This window comes from Neofelis nebulosa, chromosome 3, assembly GCF_028018385.1.
Source record: "Neofelis nebulosa isolate mNeoNeb1 chromosome 3, mNeoNeb1.pri, whole genome shotgun sequence".
Lineage (NCBI taxonomy): Eukaryota > Metazoa > Chordata > Mammalia > Carnivora > Felidae > Neofelis > Neofelis nebulosa.
In genome coordinates this window covers 123734170-123751545 of record NC_080784.1, presented here as the reverse complement: position 1 = coordinate 123751545, position 17376 = coordinate 123734170, and the positions used below count along the sequence as shown (strand labels likewise).

Sequence of the window (17376 nt, the reverse complement as noted above, 5' to 3'; positions counted from 1 at the left end):
TAGTGATCTCTTTTATCCTCGTGACAGCTCTGGGAAGCAGGTGCTGCTTTATCGTCCTCTTGTAATAGATGAGGAAACCAAAGTTAAGAGCAGTAAAGAAATTTGCCTAGGGTCACACAACTGGCAAGTGGTGGAGCTGGGATTCAAACAGGTCTAATCTCAGAGGCTAGGCTGGAAACCTCCACATTATACTGTTTTCTAATTGTAAAGTATTTGGGGAAGTACCACCTCTTTGGTTGACTTGCAATATTCCTACTTTATCCTTCAGTATATCTATTAACTCATTTGATTTTCATATGGCACAACAACATGAAATACTATTTTCTTCCTCTCTGACCTTCTAATGTGGAAAGACACTTGAGCCCATAAAATATAAGTTGCATTTATAATCTTAATGACAACCTGCCATTTTATAGCCCCTTGGGTAGCAGTTGAGTACAAAGTCTTTTGTTACACACACAAAAGAACTCAGTGCCCTCACTGTTCAAAGGCTGGGATGGAGCTGCCACATCATTATTTCAATGACTCCAACATGCCAATTCTACAGGAGCTGTGATTGTGATGGTTTACGATAGCCTCAGGTTAAAGTGCACTGTGGTATCTATCAATGATATGATAAAGTACCTGTTGGGGAAAAAAAAATGACCCTGGAGACTAAGAAGCCATGTGGAGTTTTCAGCCACATCACTGTCAGAGAGATCATTATTTAAATGATCACCTCAGCCTACCATGAGAGGAATTAGGGAAGCAAGGGCTGAGCTCCTGATTGGCAGTTTTATTGAAAAATATTTTCCACCCCAGGCTCAAATTAAGTTTTACTCCCTGAAATTTCTGTGATTTCAGGGATGCTCAACAGCATGTATTTTTTGTCTTTCCAGAGCCCCCTGTTTTAAGCTCCCATATTTACATGGTAAAGGAGATATTTACATTAAAACACTCAGATGCATATTTATTGCACATCATCCTTTTTCCATGCCCACTCATCTTCCCTATATAAGTGTTTGGGCATGACTCTGGTTTTGTCTACAGATCATAAGTGAAGTTGGACATATGACAGTTTTCTGGTTACGTTGATTAACACTGACAAGCAAAAGATGCCTCAAGTTACAGCATGGATCCTTTTTTGGCCTGAAATGCTAATCCAATTAACTGGATAATTACCAGATTTCCATTTCTGGTTTTTTTTCTGTCAGTATTGATTAAATGAACCTCATGGCTGCCGAGTTGGCCCTTTATTTTGTGTTGTTTCTGGGCATTGATTTGTTCTCTGAATCTGGCAGTATGGCTCCTTCACACACACTGAACCTCCTAAAGAAATATGACACCTTGAAAACCTTCAATTCTTCAAGTATATCTTCACTTGTCTGTTTTCCATTGTGTCATTCCCTAGCTATACTCTCTGTTAGATATATATCAAAGATATATTTAAAGACATAAATCAGCTAAATAGACTAAACAAAATGATAGTCTGTTTGCTAGGATTCTTTTTGTTTATTTTTGCTGTTTGGCCAGTTAGTGGAATTTTGCTTTCTCTTATTCTTCAAGAATACATACATTAAGGGGATGGATAGAAGCATTTTTTTTTTCCCTAAGGAAAAAATACAATGAATCTCGACAGATTCCACGGTGAAATTAGCCCTCAAAATTTAGCAGGAGACTTTCTATTCTATTCTAGAATAGAATCCTTTTCTCCTTTTCTGCAACTCACCTATCTTCTCCTATGTTTGGTTTCCTTGAGTTAAAGACTTAGTTTGTAACTAGGTGGTGTCACTGTTGCTCTCCGGAAGCTATGGGGACTGTGAGTTTAGATAAGAGTCCTGTACTTGCAGATGTTCAGAGCTCATTTCAGAACTGGATGAAGTAAATCAGCTTTATGGCATGAATATAATAAAACTTACTTGGTTCCTGTTGTGAAATAATGAATTTAAGATTATTGCTGTGACAGCCACACGGATTGAACTGCAAAGTTCTGACTTACTGTTTTGTCAATTATTGAGAGCCTGCTCAATTCTAATAGTTGACATTTAGCTAATATGGATACCAGAGCTGTTTTCACTTTGGCTCACAATGGTCTGCACTTAACAGAATTTAGGCCTCAAAGATAGCTGTCATACAAGTGAGGAAAACAGATGTGTCCACTTTTCTAATTTTAGGGAAATGATAGAAATTAATGGAAAACTGAAAAAAAATCTCTTTTTGTTTTCTGGCTTATTTTGTTCAGCCTATTGGGGAAAAAAAGTTGTGAACACCATTTTCTTAGAGACCTGGTGGTCGAGTTCAAAACTTGATCTGTACACATGGGCCATTGATAGATGAGTACTTAATCTTTTGTGTAGTTCAAAGATTAAATTGGAGAACTAGGTTTCCTGAAATTTTAGGTGAAACTTTATAAATAGTTCAGGTACATTTTATAGCATGGAAGGAAAGTGAGGATACTAATGATAATCATACAAGTATTTTTACCACTTAATGACTCCTTTTTGCTTTCTAAAGTACTAAAGCCTTGCCAAAAAGTCACAGACCATAGACATATGTGTATTGCCACTAAATGAGTCCTTCTGACTGTATCTGGGTTCAAGAGACCCACTTATGAACTTTTAAAAGTCATGATATCTAGAGATATACTCCCAAACATTTGAAAAGGAGGTTATGCTGTAATTCCTAAAAGGAAAGAAGACCCAGTTTACAAATTAGAACATCAGAAACTCAGCCTTGGATCTGAGAAATTGCCAGTGATTTGTTTGAGAATATGATACCATGGATTTTCAGACGCTGAGGTCACTATTCCAGTTCCTTTTTAACCTGGACAAATACAATTCCAACATTTATAGGTTCGTTTAGTGTAATGACTAAAATTGATTGCTGGATAAAATACCTAGTAAATTTGTCACTAGGCAGAGTATATGCAGAAAATAAAAATAGAGATTTGAGACACTTGTTTGGCTAATCCAGACAAAATAGTCCCTGCTAAGGTATAAGCGTTTCCATATAGATCGAACTGTGTTCAGATTGGCATTAATTGAATTCATTGCCAAATTACTGAGCATTCTGTTTTACTTGAGAAATCAAGTTTTAAAGAGAATAGTAAGACATTCAGGATATTTCCAGTAGGAATGCTCGGCTATAATTAGCATAGACCTTGGGAATTTTGACAGGGAAGCTATATCCATCCTCTATTTCTATCTTTTTAAAAAATTTTTTAGAGAGAGTATGCACACATGTGTGCATGCATGCAAGAGCGTCAGCGGGGGAAGGGCAGAGAGAGAGGAGAGAGAGAATCTTAAGCAGCCTCCACAGTTAGCACAGAACCGGACGGGGGGCTCGAGCTCAACTGTGAGATCACGACCTGAGCTGAAATTAAGAGTTGGATGCTTAACCGACTGAGCCACCCAGGTGCCCCCAGCCTCTATTTCTCAATTGTGTGATGTGTTTGGAGTTAATACTTGGTGAAAAGTGACACAGGCCTTCCAGGAAATTCCCTTTGTATTTATATTCTTGTTTCTTAAACATGACCTAAATTATCAAAATGGTATGAGACATTGTTATCACCCTTGTGCCTATAAATATCAAGGATAAAACAAAGCTAAGATAAGATGTTTGCTATTTCAGCCAAATCACAGTCATCCCCTCATTTCAACCTCTCTTCCTGCCTTCTAAAGGGACTCAAAGCAGCGCCTGCATCAGGCCATGCCATGCTAGCAATCTCAACCTCAAATCCTCCAACCTTCTGTATCTCCTTATACCCAATGCCAACATGGATGCTCTGGAGAGCCAGAGAAAGTCACCCCTGTGGAATTTTGTCCATGGGCATTATGGTCATGTCTAGGCCCTTGTCCAGCCCTTAGAGGCTGTGCTAACTCATGACTGTCAAGTGTAATTGCCATTCTCTTTTAAGCACCAGTCTCTTTGTCATTTTAAACATTGGTTAATTTTTGTTTCAGGCAGAGTTTTAGGTAGAGAACATGTTGATGTGTTCAAAGAGAATATTCCTGATTTCTCTTCCTTGGGCAATCCTTCTTGTTTTCATAGAAATCCCAGTCTAAATCCATGCACTCTTTCCTTCCCTATACTATTCCCATCATGTTCAGAGCCTTAATTATCAGTCTCCCCAAATTTCATGTTCTCATGGTCTAGCTTCTTAGACATTTAAATAGCCTCTTTTCACACACAAAAAAGAAATCCCAGCTTTGGAGGAAACAGATCTCTATTTCCCAGATTGATAAGGGTGAAAATCTGAACTTTCATGCCACTTGTTTAACCAAATCTAATAAATGATGCATTTTGCTTCATTTATGTTTGTCTTTCTTTCTCCCTAGGTCAAAGAGTTCTACTCATATGCAAATGAGCCGGTGGCCATAGAAAATCTCAAAAGAGGCCTGGCTAGCCTATTTCAGATGCAGTTAAGCTCTGGAACCACCAATGAGGTACTTACTAATGTTATTAAGGATCCAGAATATTATTTATCAATAGTTAACAAAATTGCTTATATGGATTTCTATTTGTAGAAATTCAGTAAAAAAGTTGCTACTATGGTAATGCTCAGAAAAGGTGAGTAGGGTGGTTAAGTCTCATTTACATGTGAAACAGATTGCTGTTTACCCCAATTTGTACCCAAATACAGGGTAAAGGAAATTAGAATCCATTATACTAAGGGGACATATAGAATGATTGAATGACAGAGATGCAGAAAACCTTGGGGAGCATGTCAGTGGCATCACTGTGCATCACTATCTCATGGGGAGCTTATTTAAGATATAGATTCCCTGGATTCACTGTGAAGATTCTGATTCAATAGATTAGAGAGGACCTGAGCATCTGTATTATAACAGTTTTCTCAGATAATTTGGATACATTATCCGTTTGGAGAACCAGTGGTCTATACCAACAACCCCCTTCATTTTACAAATGAAGAAACTGAGGTTAAAACTAGAGAAGTTAAGTGGTCCTCCCAGTATCATACTTTGAGTCAAAAGCAGAACTGAGTCTAAGTTTCCTGTTCTGAATTCAGCCAACCCACGAATGGGCAAGAAAATCTAATCACAGGGCGGGGCTGAGGGAATATCCGTCAGTTTGCTAGAATAAAAGCTGGGTGTGGTGCTGGCAGAGACTTGTAGGGAAGGCTCAGAGAAGCTAAACAGTCTGTACTGGCATACATTTGCCCACACTCAAATTGTTAATGTGACTTATGAGCTGAATTAATCCCACAGGTTTTTAAGGATTTCTAGTTATATTCATCTAATCAAAGAACACATGTACACACACATTCACATCTAGATACGGCATTAAAAGTCAAATCCCCTTCCCACACAATTACCCCTTTTCCAGAGGTTTTGATTATGACCAGGTCATTTGTCCAATTCTCATTAAACTTTAGAGAAATATAGGAAATCCTTTATTATTCCTGGGGCAATAAGAAGGTGCTAGTAAGACTCAGCAAAAGAGGATGGAAAAGAATCCACATGTTATGGGAAGCATTGAGTTCTTCCTGTCTTACCATCTTGTCAGCTTGGACAAAAGGTAGTCCCCCATGGCATCTCAGGAACCCCAGTTTTCAGGCTACTTCCCACTGGAATTCAAATGGTTCGTGGGAAAATCCCAAACATTGTATTTTTACTTTTCTTTTTAGGTGGATATTTCTGGGGATTGTAAGGTGACATACCAGGCTCACCAAGACAAAGTGATCAAAATTAAGGCCTTGGATTCATGCAAAATAGAGAGGTCTGGATTTACAACCTCAAATCAGGTATGATTGATATCACTCTCTTTAAGGCATTCAAATAATTACATTTTTAGAGATTAATTTAAAATAGTAGAAGAATAAGGTAACAATATAATTTTGGAATATTTATGATTTTTAGTTTAGGGTATTGTTTCATACAATGTCAAATGAAAAGATTTGTTTTCATATGTTGTAAGTTTGGGCAGTGAAGGGAAGATATTAAGGGGAAGCTCTTTTGAACATCAAAAGACAGTTTGCTACTTGACTTGATTCAAAGATAAAAAGCTTATTTTTACAACTACAAATATGTATGTATGTATCTATCTATCTATCATCTATCTATCTTATTTAGGTCTTGGGTGTCACTTCAAAAGCCACGTCTGTCACTACCTATAAGATAGAAGACAGCTTTGTTATAGCTGTGCTTGCAGAAGAGACACATGCTTTTCGGATGAATTCTCTACAAACCATTGCAGGCAAAATAATATCAAAGTAAGATAATGCTGGAATATAAATTTTCTTTCCTATTCTTTTATATATTATCATATTTGGTTTTTACATATATATGTTAGACATGTTAAATATATATATGTTTTATGTATATTTAGTGCTTCCTCATTTTGACTGTTAGCTTCTTGAAAACTGTGATTACATCTTGTTCATCTTTATTTTTTCACATCATCTATAATAATGGGATATATTAAATACTTACTGTTTATTTAATAGAATTTCATTTAAAAATTGTATCAATTGTTTATTGAATAGAATTTACATTTAAAAAAGGCAAACTACTTGATAAGTTCTGGTTTATTTTCTAATTTCTCTGTCAGAAGTTTACAATGATAAGGTTAAAAAGTGGTGACGTTTGCATGTTCTCTCCTTGAGATTTTTTTTGTTACTGTTGTTAAAAAACACATAAAAAATTCCATAGTAAAGTGATATGACAGAATTTTTGTAGTCTTGATTTATAGTACTTACAAATTCAAGCCTGTTATTTCAATTTAAGAAGATTTCTCTGATCAGAAGTTCTCACAGGCTTAAGAACTAAAATTTTCAGATCTAAGAGTATGTGTTCCTTTAAGATTTTAATTTAGAAAAAGATTTTTCTAGCATTAAATGTATTATATCTTATACCATTGCTTGTCAAATGTTTTCTCTGAAATAGCTCCAATATCAGAGATCAGTGGATGCAAAATCTTGGGAGAAGTGCCTCAAACCATAAACGCTTGAAGTATTTTTGAAGTCTCATCTGGATAGAATTTTGCATTTTACTTTGTACCATATTACTTTCATCTATTCTCATACAAAATAAATATTTTAAATTACGTACCAGGTCTATCAGATTTCCATTGCTTTATAGCAAACCACTCCAAAGTCAGTGGTGTAAGAAGCAACAATCATTTTATCATTCTCTCATAATTCTGAGTCTTGCGTTGGTTCAACTGAGCATGCCTTGTTTGGCATCTATTCTGCGGTTGCAGACAGGCACTGACCAGAGCTGGTTCAAAGGTTGCTCCCTTGCTTATTTGGTACCTGGGCTGGGAAGACAAACTACTGAGGCTCCCCAAGCATTTCTCTTTTATCAATATGTGGCCTCTCAAAATGGTAGCTTTGGGTAGCCAGACTTTGTACATGGCGGCTCAAGTCTCCGAAGGTACAGGCGCTGCTAGCATTCCAGATGAAGGCTGAATTTCCTTTTAAGATTTATCCTTAGAAGTCACACAGTGTCACTTCTACTGTCCCTCTCTTAGTTGGGGAAGTCACAGAGTCCTGCCCAGGCTCAAGGATAGGGATGCAGACTCTACCACTTGACGGGAGAGAGACACGGTTCTGAAAGAGCATGTATCAGGCAAAAATATCTGTGAAACCATTTTTAGTAAAAAAGATTTCTTAACTGTCTTAGTTAATAAGTGGTGTGTGGTTGTACTGATGGTATTATTTGCAGAAAGTAGGGCTAAATTCAAAAGAGGTGACATCACATATCTTGTTCAGCATCCAGGCAAGTTTTTTTCCCTGTATTCTCTTAAATCCAGACTTAAATGTTCAAATCTTTGAATAAAATTTTTGCTCCAAAAAGACTTCATAATTAGCTTGAAGTCTGTTACTGATATATTGCAGTTTGAAAGATATGGACTTCCATAGTGTGAATAAATTGTTTGCCAAGAGAATGGTAATTAGTAGCTTGTTCACTCAAAGGAAAACTGCTTATGTGGTATTTCTCTTCCTTGTTGTACAGGCAGAAATTGGAGCTGAAGACCACTGAAGCAGGCCCAAGACTGATGTCTGGAAAGCAGGTTGCAGCCATAATTAAAGCAGTTGATTCAGAGTACAAGGCCCTTCCCATTGTGGGACAGGACTTCCAGAGCAAGTGTAAAAGATGCCCTTCTGTAAGTGTGAACAACTGCATTGAGTGGTTGGATAGGGGAATACTCAAGGCTTAAAATTCCGTTTTCTTTTTGTTTCCAATGGAAGCTTCAGTTAATTCTTTGAAGAAAGTTCATAAAGAGCTACCAGCCACCACTGAATTATAATGGCACTATCTTAACAATATGCACCTGAAATGATGTGTAATCCAATGATATTTAACAAATAATTATCATCCACTCATCTCAAGTTAAAAATGTATGACTTAAGTAAGGGCAGCTTCTGAATAGTAGTACCTAGAATACCTGGGGGGATAAAGGCCCTAATGAAGTTAGGGGAAAACATATAGTGTCAAGAGCATGGACAGGATCTGAATCCTGAAAGTTTTCGCCACTTAATAGCAATAAGTCCTTAGGTGAAATATTGTGCTGAGCTCAGTGTTCTGAGTATTGCTTTGAGAACTAAAAAAGGATGCCAAGCCCTCTTCTAAATTAGGAAACATTTTTCTACCATGCCCCAAACTCCTCTACAATTATAGGCAAAACGAGATCTCACATCTCCCAGGCAAAGGATAGGTCATCTTATAACATTTTAAAATCAGCAAAGAGAAATATCATTTATTACACGAGTCAGTTATGATGATGGCTACAGATGTGACCTTAGGATCTAGCATTTCCTAATACTTAACCTCTTGTCAGGAGAGCAAACCCTGAGCATGAACAACAGAGCAACATGCTCCATTGGTAGCTACCAGAAGATTCTGTTCCCTTGGGTTTTATTGGTATTCAGAGAAGTAGAATTATCAAGAACGAATACCATAATTTGCTTAAAGTTCAAGACATTATTCCTTGCTAATTTCAAATTTATCAAAATTGAACTAAAGAAAAAACAGAAAAAATAATTCTCAAATTTTGTTTTTCCTTTTACTTGTTTTTCTTCCATATATCATTTAATATTCTGCTGTGATTTTCTAATGTGTCATATGGAGGTGGAAATTATATAGGAAAGTGACTAATGAAACCAATCATCTTTTTTAATACTGTGAATTATTAATTTGTCTCCCCCATGGTTATTAAAAAGAATAAGCTGTTTTAGATTTTTGATAATTACTTCTTCATTATCGTAGGAAGCGTTGATGTCTTTGAGCAATTGCTTTTCCAATTTCCATATACTGTCACCATTGCAACCCTTCAAAGAAAAAAACTCTGAATTCACACTAGTGTTCTTTCTGCCCTCAGAAATGACCCAGTAAATACTTAGCTAAGAATAGCTAGAATTTTGCTTTGGAATATCCTCTTAAGATTAGATAACCAAGAGGAGTTTGAAAAAGAGAAAATATGTGTCTATTGCTTATTAGAAGGACTGAATAATTTAAAAAATTGGTAGCATGCTGATTACCTCAGAATTAGAGAGCTGGAGGTGACTAATGGGATTAAACACATTATACAAGTAGGGGAAAAGTGGCAAACTATGAAAAATCAGTTATTTAGCTTATTTCAAAGCCAGAATATGTCACTAGTTAGAATTATTTACTATTTTTAAAACCATAGTAGAATAACAATAGTAGGAAAATTACTTTTATCTGAATAATACTCTACTTAACATTTTAAGTAATGAGCAGTTCAGACCTCAGTGTAGTTAAACATTGCATTTCATAAAAACAATAAAAGAAAGAGTTAGAATGGGGAGCTCACATTATTACAAATACTGATTTTCAGTGAGTTCCCTGTAAATAATAAACCTGACACAATTATTCAGCAGTTTTGATTTATTCCCCCTCCAACATATCCTGCTGTTAACGAAAATTCTGCATAGTTCTAGTATGGTAGTCAAAGCCCGGCCTCACACAGAATTTCCTTAGGGTAACCATGGAATGACCTTCTAGGCCCAGAAGCCTGATTTCTTTTGAGCTAAAGAGTAATAGACAAAAATGGTGCTCCTGAGAAAGAATCATACACAGGGTCGACAGGCCTCAATATTTGTCTCCGTGAATCCCAGGAATGTGATACTGGCAGGTAGCAATCTGGCATATTGAGGCGATACAAAAAGCTTCTTTTGCTTGTCAGATACAAGGAAAAATTTGTTTCTGGGGAGAACATCCCTTGTCAATGTGGATGTTCAGAATTATGAACGGGGTGCGAGCCTGCAGCCATGTTTTCTTGCAGCTCTCGGAGCACTGGCAGTCTACCAGAAAACACCTGCAGCCTGACAACCTCTCTAAAGCTGAGGCTGTCAGAAGCTTCCTGGCCTTCATTCAGCACCTCAGGACTGCGACTAGAGAAGAGATCCTCCAGATCTTAAAGGCTGAAAACAAGGAAGTATTGTAAGTTCCCAAATACTGTGTGGCATTGTGTGTAGAAAAGCATTTCTTGGTTATTAGCTTTAATTAAGCAAGAAAGATTCCTTTTATTTATTTATTTATTTATTTATTTTTATATTTATTTTAATGCTTTTATTTATTTTTGAGATTGAAAGCCTGAATAGGGGAGGGGCAGAGAGAGAGAGAGAGAGAGGGGGACAGAGGATCCAAAGCGGTGGCTCTACCTGACAGCACAGAGGGGCTTGAACTCACCAACTGTGAGATCATGACCTGAGCTGAAGTTGGCGCTCGACTGAGCTCCCCAGGCGCCACAAAGAAAGACTCCTTTTTAACTAACTGCCCAACCTCCAAATCAATTATTGCGTTGTTTTGCATTTTCATCAAACAGTTATGCTTCAATATGGTAATTTAACAGTTACTTGACCAGAAATGTAGTAACAAGGTTTTAACAGTGACTCAGAATGAACATATTTTGAGTGTTTATGAGTTTAAATCAGGTCTAAATTGGTACATACATAAGGGAGGGGAGGGCTTCATCTTGATATGTGCTGCCTCCTGTTTTTGGACCTATTAATTTACATTTGAAGAGATTGCAGAGTTGATTATAAAAACAAAAAAAGAATATGACTTTTTCGATTGAAAAATGAAAAATTTTATTAGAGATCCAATGATCATCCCCATCAAAGCCATGTTTTATATAGAAAATTGAGAATGGAGGTAAATAGTCAAAAAATATAGAAAAAGACATCTGTATGCTACTTGAATGGTGAAAGTATGATTCATTGCACACACATAGTGAAAAGTTGACTTAATTCTCAAATTTATTTTGTAGATGTAAATGTTTTATTATTTTTAAATTTTTTTTTAACGTTTTATTTATTTTTGAGACAGGGAGAGACAGAGCATGAACAGGGGAGGGTCAGAGAGAGGGAGACACAGAATCTGAAACAGGCTCCAGGCTCTGAGCTGTCAGCACAGAGCCCGACGCGGGGCTCGAACTCACAGACCGCAAGATCGTGACCTGAGCCGAAGTCGGCTGCTTAACCGACTGAGCCACCCAGGCGCCCCGATGTAAATGTTTTTTGTCTGTAATATAGAATCTGTAAATACAAATTCAACTATATGATACTAATTACCCTCATGATACAGAAAATAGCTTAATTAATTTGACTGTCAAAACTAGCCATTAACATAATCAAAAGTGGAAATTGGCCAACTTACACACACACACACACACACATACACACACACACACACACACACACACACACACACACACACAGCAACAGCAGCAGCAATAGCGGCAACAGTAGTCACTGAGTACAAAGGACTCAACTCAATTCTCTAAGAAGATAATTTAGCTTTTTTTTTTTTTTTTAAAGAATTCTGTTTATTCTTGAGGCACCTGGGTGGCTCAGTTGGTTAAGCGTCCGACTTTAGCTCAGGTCATGATCTTGCGGTTTGTGGGTTTGAGCCTGGCATCAGGCTCTGCACTGGCATTGTGGAGCCTGCTTTGGGATTCTTTCTCTCTCCTCTCTCTGCTCCTTCCTGACTTGTGTGCACCTATGCATGCATGCTTTCTCTCTCAAAAATAAATAAATAAATAACTTAAAAGTAACAGAGAAGTCTGTTTATTCTTGATTGTATTTGTTATTTACTTGCCTTGAGGACATTTAAAAAAATTGATAGGTCGGGGCGCCTGGGTGGCGCAGTCGGTTAAGCGTCCGACTTCAGCCAGGTCACGATCTCGCGGTCCGTGAGTTCGAGCCCCGCGTCGGGCTCTGGGCTGATGGCTCGGAGCCTGGAGCCTGTTTCCGATTCTGTGTCTCCCTCTCTCTCAGACCCTCCCCCGTTCATGCTCTGTCTCTCTCTGTCTCAAAAATAAATAAACGTTAAAAAAAAAAAAATTGATAGGAACTCCATATGACTAAACAGAGTTGGTTGCCCTCTTCAAAAATAAATATTTAAGCCAGAAATTGAAAAATACACGAAATAATAAATTCTCAGACTCATGTTTTAATCATAGAACTTTAAAATATATTTGTAGGGTGATTTTTCTTTATAGGAAAGGCAAAGATACTGACCATAAAAGTTTAAAAATTAGCTATTAATTTAGAATGGAGATTATATGACACTTTAACCTTATGTGAGTCCTAGAAACCTTCAGGTGGCAACAATTTGGATTTCATGATGTATTTTCTAAATCAGATTACAGGTTTCTCCTGCTATCCAAAAGTGGAGACTTCTATGAAACCTTTTGTAACCCGCAATTGTGCAAAGCAACGAATTACCATTAATTTACGTGGCAAATCTTTTGACCATTTCCAGACCCCCAAAATAACTTCTTTTAGGTTTTTCTGATACCTTAGGCCATTATCTTGCTAATGGATGTACACAATACATTGAGAGAAAGCACAGATGCTCACAGATACAGTTCTAAGCTATCGTGACTTGATTGTAAGATGCTGAGTGTGCTTCCCAGGGAAGGGGCTTGGTGGGGCTACCCTCACTGCTCAGGGTCCACACTGCCTCTATAACAGGCTTGCTGCAAAACACGTTGAATGCTATTTTGCTTTTCACCTTTTTTTGGTAAAAGCAAAATTCCTCTTCAGGATTTCTTTTGGTTAGCAAAAACAAGTACTAATGTAGGTCTTTTGTAAAAGCAAAGTAGCGTAACACAAACTTTGGAAAAGCAGGAGATACTTGTATTTACATAATATTGTGCCATATCATATGTAGACCACATGTAGCATAGTGTAATGGAAAGGATACTAGGATGAACTAAAATCAGAAAACCTCGTTTCTAATTTTGACTTCCAACAGCATATAACCTTTGAGCAAATTGTTTACTTTTAGCTTCTCCAAGTTTCACTTTCAACATCTGTAAAATACAGAGAATAATTCTTTTTGTTTACGGTAGGATAGTGCAAGTCAGGGTGGTAGAATATAACATTTCCCAAAGAGTCCATTGTGTGTATCCTGTAATTTGCAGAATACTAGCAAGTATGGCAAGAGGAAAGGATTCTGTGAGCAACTGAGTTAGAAAAGCGTGGGGTGAAACCAAATCAAATAGTTTTCTTGGCTGTAGAAATTTTCAGCATATTTAATCATATAATATTAGGTGTAAGTTTCCTTAAACATTTTCTAAACTTAAACAGCCTTGAAGATCCCTTTGCTTACAGCATGTTGTAGGACTAGAACCACATGTACAATACTTTGGGAAACACCAATGTATTTAAAAGATAATGGGGGTACCTGGGTGGCTCAGTCAGTTGAGCATCCGAGTTTGGGTTAGGTCATGATCTCATGGTTTGTGAATTTGAGGCCTGCGTTGGGCTCATTCCTGTCAGTGCAGAGACTGCTTTGGATCCTCTGTCTCCTTTTCTTTCTGCCCCAACAGCCCCCCTCAAAAATAAATAAGCATTTTAAAAAAAAATTACAAAATAGGGGCGCCTGGGTGGTTCAGTCGGTTGAGCGGCCGACTTCGGCTCAGGTCATGATCTCGCGGTCCGGGAGTTCGAGCCCCGCGTCGGGCTCTGTGCTGACAGCTCAGAGCCTGGAGCCTGTTTCAGATTCTGTGTCTCCCTCTCTCTGACCCTCCCCCGTTCATTCTCTGTCTCTCTCTGTCTCAAAAATAAATAAACGTTAAAAAAAATTAAAAAAAATTACAAAATAAAAGATCATGGACACCTGAGACACCTCAGGTCAGAAAAACCTTGAGTTCCAACTCCAGCTATACGCTTAACACCTATAGGGCCTTGAAGTCTGTTTCTTCATATGTAAGGGGGATATTAGTATTAAACTGACAGAGATGTTTAGTCTATTAAATGAAGTAATTGTTAATAGCAGTGTATTTTTATTGAGTATTTCACATGTCAAACACTATTCTAAGTGCTCTGCATAGATTATGCAGTCCAGTTCTCCCAAAAATTTGAAAGTAACCACTATTTTTAACCCCATCTTACAGACGAAGAAGTGAAAGCAAAAATTGCATATTTAAAATTTATAGTGCAATACTTACATACTAGGCACCTAATAAGTGTTATCTCTCAGTGTCTGCTTCATTCACTAGGTTTTTTGTTAGGAACAAATGATACAGTGCAAGTATATCATTTTTTTTATAGTATAAAGCACTAAACACATGTACGGTGTGTGTATACAATGTGGAATATACTTACATACATGATATATTCATTAGCATGACAACTAGTTTCAGAAATTTTACCATCCCAGACTCAACTAACCAAAGATTCTTGATGACTGGTATATCTAATGAGAACTTGCCTATAGGAGTTCCATTCTGCCCACACATAATCATTATGGTTGAACATTGGACTATACCATGGTACTTTTTATTTTTAGAAACAATGGGCAAAATCTTCTCCCTTGGATATAAATTAAAGTTAAAAGAATTTCCTAATAGCACCTGAGTTAAATTAGGCATTTAAGAAATGTATATATTTGTCGAGATAATTAGAGAAAGAGAATCAATATTTGAGACTATAACTCTGATGTATTACTCGTAGAGAAAACAATTTGAACCTAGTGTATAATTTTTTGACATACAAATTTCCAAATTATGTTTGACTTAGGCTATTATGTGAAGTTAGTTTATATATTCTGAGTATACATTGAGCTAGAGAGTGAGGAATTAAATGGGAGGTTTAAAACAAAATTAGGGGATCTTTTTGAGGGAATTATTCATTTTTTTGTTTATATAAAAATTTCACTTCTTTATGAAACTTAGATCAATGGAGAATCTGTGAATGGTAGAGATTTAAATAATTCCTTAAGCATGCTAAAAATTGATATCAATGACTTCCCCTTTTTTGTAGACCTCAACTTGTGGATGCTGTCACCTCTGCTCAGACTTCAGACTCATTAGACGCCATTTTGGACTTTTTGGATTTCAAAAGTGACAGTAGCATTATCCTCCAGGAGAGGTTTCTCTATGCCTGTGGATTTGCCTCCCATCCCAATGAAGAACTCCTGAGAGGCCTCATTGTAAGTCAAATGAACACTGTGAAAATAAAGTTTGTCAGCTGCTAAAAAGTTCATAAGACTCTAAACAGGAATTGGGCTATCTTCCATCCATTAATCATTAACTGTAGTACACTATTTCACATAATGTCTTCTTTGCAATTCCTCTAAATAACATAAACTATACCATATAGAAATATAAAGATTGTATTCACCCATCATATAATGTGACATGGGATAAAATTTCAGAGGAGATGAGTCTTGGTTATGCTTCAAAATTTTATTTTATTTTATTTGTTTTTTAAGTTTATTTATTTATTTTTGAGAGAAGAAAAAGAAAGCATGAATTGGAGAGGGGCAGAAAGAGAAGGAAAGAGAGAATCCCAAGCAGGCTCCACACTGTCGGGGCAGAGCCCGATGGGGGTTCAAATCGAAGAACTGTGAGATCATGACCTGAGCTGAAGTTGAGTGCTAAACTGACTGAGCCACCCAGGCATCCCCCAAAATTGATTTTAAAAGATTTATTTTGAGTTCAAAAGTCTTCACAGCATTTAATATACAATACATTGAAGAGGTACAATTCTTCCAATATTAAAAAATTTATATTGGAAATAAAACTAGACTTCTCTTGGTCCAAGATTTAAAAACAAAATGTGCACTTATCTGCTTATGATCTAGTGGAATAACTCATAATCTTTTTTGGAAAGTGAGATCGTTTAAGAACCTGATAAAAGCAATGAAACCCCGGGGCACCTGGGTGGCTCAGTTGGTTGAGCATCCAACTCTTGATCTCGGCTCAGGTCATGATCTCACGGTTTGTGGGTGCAAGCCCTGCATTGGGCTCTATGCTGGCAGCAAGGAGCCTGCTTGGGATTCTGTCTCTCCCTCTCTCTGCCCCTCCCCCTCTTGTGGTCTCTCCTTCTCTTTCTCTCTCAAAATAAATAAATAAACTTTAGAAGAAGAAGAAAAAAGCAATGAATCCCCTCTTCACCCATACACAAAATTTTACAGATCTCTTTTCCTTTTTTGTTCACTAACCCAGTGAGCCCAATCCATAAACCTCTCAGGAGTTCATAGACTTCCTGAGTTCATAGTTCATATGTTAATAAGACTTGCATAGGAGAGATTCCATAAACTCTTCGATTCAAAGTTAGGTAGTGAATTTGCAAGTATCCCCAAATCAAAATTTTGAATTTGCTATCTAGGAACATAAAACAGTTCTCTTAGACATTGGTTACTTTGTGTCTTCATTTCTAAAAATGTCCCTCAGAAATGTTTAAATATTTTGATAACCTATTTTATCTCTGTTTGGCTAATAGAGTAAGTTCAAAGGTTCCTTTGCGAGCAATGACATCAGAGAAACTGTTATGATCATCATTGGGGCCCTCGTCAAGAAGTTGTGTCAGAATGAAGGCTGCAAACTCAAAGTAAGTGTGAATCCAATCTTGTGTGTTATATAGTTCCAGACCATTCTATGTCTTACTGAGCTGCCCACCACTGGCCCTCCTATTTCCCCTTACCTTACGCCACTTTCTTTATTTCATAGCAATTATTGTTATCTAACATACCTGATATAATTCCGTTATTCATTACATTTATTGCTTATTTTTATCTTCTACTGAAATCATAAGCTCCATGCATAAATGGATCTTTGTCTTGTTAATGCCAATTGCTTAAAATAATATGTGATGCATAATGTTCAACAAATGCTTGCTAAAGAGTAAATAGTCTATTAATCCCTCACCAATTGTATTTATTAAGTGCCCACTATGTATGCAGCCTTCAATGGCATGTATGGTATAGTTCTTATTCTTAGAAAAAATATTAGACTCTAGGGCTATCTCCTAGAGGAGAACTTTATAAGTGTGGTTTGCAGTTTTGAGTTTTGATGGTGTGAATTTAGTTATTTCTAATTACCGAAAACTTTACATTTTATTTTTAATTTCATTTGCTCAAAGTTTATCCATTTGCCAGAGTGGACTATCAACTTTGA

General features: G+C 36.9%; 1 protein-coding gene across 1 annotated transcript in view; it reads left to right on the top strand.

Moving 5' to 3' along the window:
* The window catches only part of MTTP (microsomal triglyceride transfer protein), a 47438-nt gene that overhangs the window by 9420 nt on the left and 20642 nt on the right, over nt 1–17376 (top strand). The window contains exons 4-10 of the mRNA XM_058721823.1: nt 4317–4424; nt 5627–5743; nt 6072–6211; nt 7956–8106; nt 10249–10406; nt 15239–15407; nt 16703–16810. Of these exons, the coding sequence (XP_058577806.1) occupies nt 4317–4424; nt 5627–5743; nt 6072–6211; nt 7956–8106; nt 10249–10406; nt 15239–15407; nt 16703–16810 (951 nt within the window). The remainder of the gene's footprint in view (nt 1–4316; nt 4425–5626; nt 5744–6071; nt 6212–7955; nt 8107–10248; nt 10407–15238; nt 15408–16702; nt 16811–17376) is intronic.